The following is a 4,686-nucleotide window of genomic DNA, read 5'->3' as shown; positions in this document are numbered from 1 at the left end:
TCAGCCAGTAGGCAGAGATTTATCCACGGGATTTAACAGTGCGAGGTGAGTTTCCTCACTATGTTTAGTGGGTCAAATGCACCAATACCGACTCATGGATTGCTATGTAGAGTGCTAGATGTCTGCGTGATTCTTGCATGTGTATGTGTTGGTATGCTTATTGGGCGGGGGCCCGATGGTTCTTCTGTATGTTAGTATTAGGTTATACATATATGATTTGTATGTGGGTGGGGCCCAATGATTGTGCACTATACTACTATCTTTGTGATTTTTGCATCTGTTTGAATGTTATATGATTATTTGGTTATATGTTTTAATGGGCAGGGCCCGTTATGCGAGTGTGGGTAGGACCCGTATCTCAGTGGACGGGGGCCGCTATGCGAGTGTGGGCGGGGCCCGTATCTTAGTGGGCAGGGCCTTTTATGTGAGTGTAGGCAGGGTCCGTTATGTGATAAGTTATGTATGGTATGTGGTATATTTGAGAACTCACTAAGCTTTATGCTTACAGTTTTTAGTTTATGTTTCAAATGCTTCGGTTTTCAAAGGGAAGAGCTCGGGATGGTTGCAGGGCACACACCACATGTTTCTGCATTCTGTGATCTACTTTGATTTGATGATGTTTTGATAAATTTAGATTACTTTGGTTTCATGGAAATGATAAGTATAAACGATTTTATTTAAAAACGAAAATTTTTATATTACTGGGATGTTTCACTTCTTTTAAAGCCAATAGGAAGAGCTCACTAATGACCACTATGTCCACATTATATTGTCTCCTATTTATAAAATTTTGCTTTATTTATAGTATATAACATAATTCCTAAAATTACACGTACTAATATGTATATATCATTTCTTAAGTATTTTTGGGATAAACCGCCACAATAAATTGTCATGCTACAAGTTTTTTTGGGAAGGGACATAGGATAGGAACATGAAAAGTTGCATAAAACTAAGCTGGGAAAATGTCACTGTAGCACATCAAAGTTTCATCAATTATCCAATTTGGTCACTAAAGTTATTTTTTTGCGCAATAGACCATTAAACTCGTTTTTACCTGTTAAACTGGGGAATTAGCCAGATTTTACCCGGTTTCACCGATTACACTAAGCATATGCGTCTTTTTCCCTTCCTTAAAACCCTAAATAAAAAAGTCCCAACCTTTACCCAAGAAGAACAATATGTCTTCTTCCCGGTTCCCAACACCACAAAAATCAACCAGTGATTATGCTTGCTTCTGCATCCCGATTGCGCTTCTTCTGTGTTTATATCCTTTACCCCAAGCAAAACAGAGATCGACATTGCTCTTTAGGCTCCTTCTATCAGTCGATCAGAGGCCTTAATCAAAGAACGATATCCTCTTTTCTTCGTTCCTAATCAATCACAAGTACCTTACTTTATTACGTCTTCTTCACAACTTTTCTATGTATATGCGAGAATCCTCAACAATAAGGAATCAAATTCCCTTTTTCTTCTTCTCGGTATCGAAATTTAGAGGTTGATAATGGCAATGGTGACTGGTATGGAGAAAATAAGGATGGTCTGTTGGTGAAAGGTAGGTTGTAATGAAGAGACGAGGATGGTGGCTTTATACACAGGTAAATGGCTGGGGATTATTTTGTTTGTTTCTCTAAAATCATTTGTTTTTGGACCAATCCTTCTTACACATATAAAAATAGGGGAAGATGAAAGACATGAAGAACTTCTCTCATCGACGATCTATTGATTTAGGGCTTGGATTAGTGGGACGATGGCAACAGTGTGAGGTTGACGATGGTGATATTAGAAGGTTGATAAAAGTGGTGGTGGGAAATTGACGAAATTGGAATTTAGGGCCTGTATTTGTGTATTTGTTCAAGAACACAGATTGACGAAAACAGAATTTAGGGCTTGTATTTGAATGATTGGTTTCCGATTTGGGATCTGGTCATTCCGACTGCTGGCCTAAATATCATCTGGCGAAGCTACAATCGTCGCCTCAAACCAACCCCCAATCCCAGCACGATCTTCGTGTAACTTCCACCTCCTCCACCACCAACCCTTTCTGGTGACTTAACCTCCTCTACCATTAACCCTTGAATTCCAGTTCTTCGGCTTGGATCTCATTGGCGAGACGATATCAGAGGAGCACAATCTTGCTTGAGGTTGTAGAGGTCGATGGCGGAAGATCATATCTTGCTAGCCACCAAATCGATATTCGTTCTTCGTTTTCTAGTTTTAATCGATCTGTGTAATAAATATATTACAAATCAACTATTGATTTAATTGAGGAGCCACCAAAATTGATTTGAGTTTAATGAAGGTGGTTTTGTTATGTGGGTAAAAACAATAACACTCACGGTCAATGTTTCTCAAAATTTTAAAAAGTTAAAAGTATATTGTTATTTATCTAAATGGATTATTTGACGTGGCTCACAAAGAATAAAAATAAGATAATTATAAATGTCACATGAGCTTTGTAACCCGATAAATTTGCTAAATTTGAGCAAAATTGTTTAATTGATAAGTAAATCATGATTTTAATGGCCTCAAATCTCATAATTGACGAAACTTTAATGTGTTATAAGGAGATTTATAGACGGACTAATTTAAATTGAGTTTAGGCGAAGATTGAACTTAAATTCAAAAAAACTGGTCCCCATCAATCTTAAAAGAAACAAGGAAAAATAATTGCAGCTACAACTTGACAACACAAAAGGACAAATATATATTAGTTATTGTATCAATAAGTTGTTGTTTGTCTTTATCTTTGTTTTTGTAATCGTAAAATGGACAAAAAAATCGGTGTCAATTATATATATTTATTTATGTATTTGTGTTTTCTAAAAGCCATCACTAATTGATTAGATGATTAGATCTTGCATCAAACCGTATGATTTAAATAAAACACATATATCAAATAAGCAATGATAATTTTTGCATAAAACGAATTAGTCTGGAATTTGTTGCATCTGTTATTCCTTTGTCGTTGACTCTTTGTATATATCCATTCCTCCTCTCTTCACCATTTCCACGCCTCTCTCTCTCTCTCTCTCTCTCTCTCTCTCTCTCTCAGTTCAACAATGGCATCACTCGAGGAATTTTCAGCTCTAGATCTCATCCGCCAACACCTGCTTATTGACGATTCCTCTTTCCTACAGGAATATTCCATACTCTCCGATCATCACTGCAATAATACCACCCACAAATCCACCGTTGTTTTTCCTCTAATCTCATCATCATCATCATCTTCTTCTACTTCTTCTTCTACTACTCCTACGTCCTCTGTGATTGATCACACTCGAACGGTTTCCGGCTACCAGTTTGAATTCAGAGTGGAACCAGAACCGATGCTTCAATCAAGTTTATCGGATATAACTGGAAAAATTAGCAACAACGATTTTAATCAACGAAAACCCTCTGTGAATATATCGTTTCCACCTGCAATCGAGAAATCTGATGTCGTGGTTAAGGAGAAGGAGTTTGAGGAGAGGAAGCATTACCGAGGAGTAAGACAACGGCCGTGGGGAAAGTTTGCCGCGGAGATCAGGGATCCTAGCAAGAAAGGGACTAGGGTTTGGCTTGGGACTTACGACACCGCCATAGATGCAGCAAAAGCGTATGATAAAGCAGCGTTTAAGCTTCGAGGCAACAAAGCCATATTGAATTTCCCGCTCGAAATTGGAAATTCAGAAGAAGCGGCGGAAACGGAGACGAGAGTGGTGACGAGTAATAGTCGTAAAAGAGCTGCCGGAAAGTCTGATATGGAAGTGAGAGGAAGTCGGAAAGAAGTGAAAGTAGAACCAGACACGGCGGAGTACTACGGTGGTGATAAGGCTGATGCTGCGGTTGGGTGCTTAACATTTGAAAAGGTCCCATTATTATCATCATCATCTTATCCTACCATGGACTTCACGTCTGGTTGTATGATCAGGAGTAATAGCCCTAAAAGCGTTGCCGGACAGTCTGTGGTGGAAGTGACAGGAAGTCGGAAAGATGTGAAAGTAGAACCAGAGACGGCGGAGTGCGACGGTGATAAGGCGGATGCTGCGGTTGGGTCGACCATATCGCCGAATAACTGGACGCCGGACGATAACAGTATATTCGATGTCCCGTTATTATCACCTTATCCGACGATGGACTTCACGTCCGGTTGTATGGTCACGTAACGATGATTTAACGGCGTTTACTATATTTTCAAAAATCAAACAGCTGTTGGTAGTTTCGCAATTATAATTATATGTATATGTAATTTCAAATTGTAAATCGCTAGCATTGTATAAAGGTTTTATTAATAGTCGAGTATAATAATTTGAGTCATATTGTGAATGGTGTCATGGAATCGATAATAAAATATAATTCATCATAGTGCATAATAAATGAAGGTGACGAGATACATAAGTTGATAATATTATTTTTTATTGAAGGTTCAAGCGGCAACTCCTTAACTGTTCTATTATAATTTTATAACGGTCTTATTAAACAGTAAATATTGTCAAGATAAGTTTTAGCTCTAACAACTATTCTATATGTGGCTGTTAGTAATCGACATGTGTAAGATATGTGTAATGAGCATTAAAACAATAAAAATAAAGCAGTAGAATCTTGGTCTCATGGAAGGGATAAAGGCTTAAAACGTTAATATATTTTTCTATTTGTATACATTTGGTTATTAAGTTATTTTTTCGTTCACATTTACCCTTTCAA

General features: G+C 37.7%; 1 protein-coding gene across 1 annotated transcript; it reads left to right on the top strand.

The window, feature by feature from the left end:
- Window positions 1-2,927: 2,927 nt before the first annotated feature.
- Window positions 2,928-4,299, top strand: LOC145011528 (ethylene-responsive transcription factor 5-like). The gene has a single exon (XM_078970259.1). The coding sequence runs from the start codon at window positions 3,063-3,065 to the stop codon at window positions 4,146-4,148; it is 1,086 nt and encodes a 361-aa protein (XP_078826385.1). The 5' UTR covers window positions 2,928-3,062; the 3' UTR covers window positions 4,149-4,299.
- Window positions 4,300-4,686: the final 387 nt, after the last annotated feature.

Source organism: Lactuca saligna, chromosome 8, assembly GCF_052625555.1.
Source record: "Lactuca saligna cultivar CGN05327 chromosome 8, ASM5262555v1, whole genome shotgun sequence".
NCBI classification, from domain to species: Eukaryota; Viridiplantae; Streptophyta; class Magnoliopsida; order Asterales; family Asteraceae; genus Lactuca; species Lactuca saligna.
The sequence above is the reverse complement of the archived record's forward strand: the minus strand, read 5'-3'. Positions and strand labels throughout refer to the sequence as shown.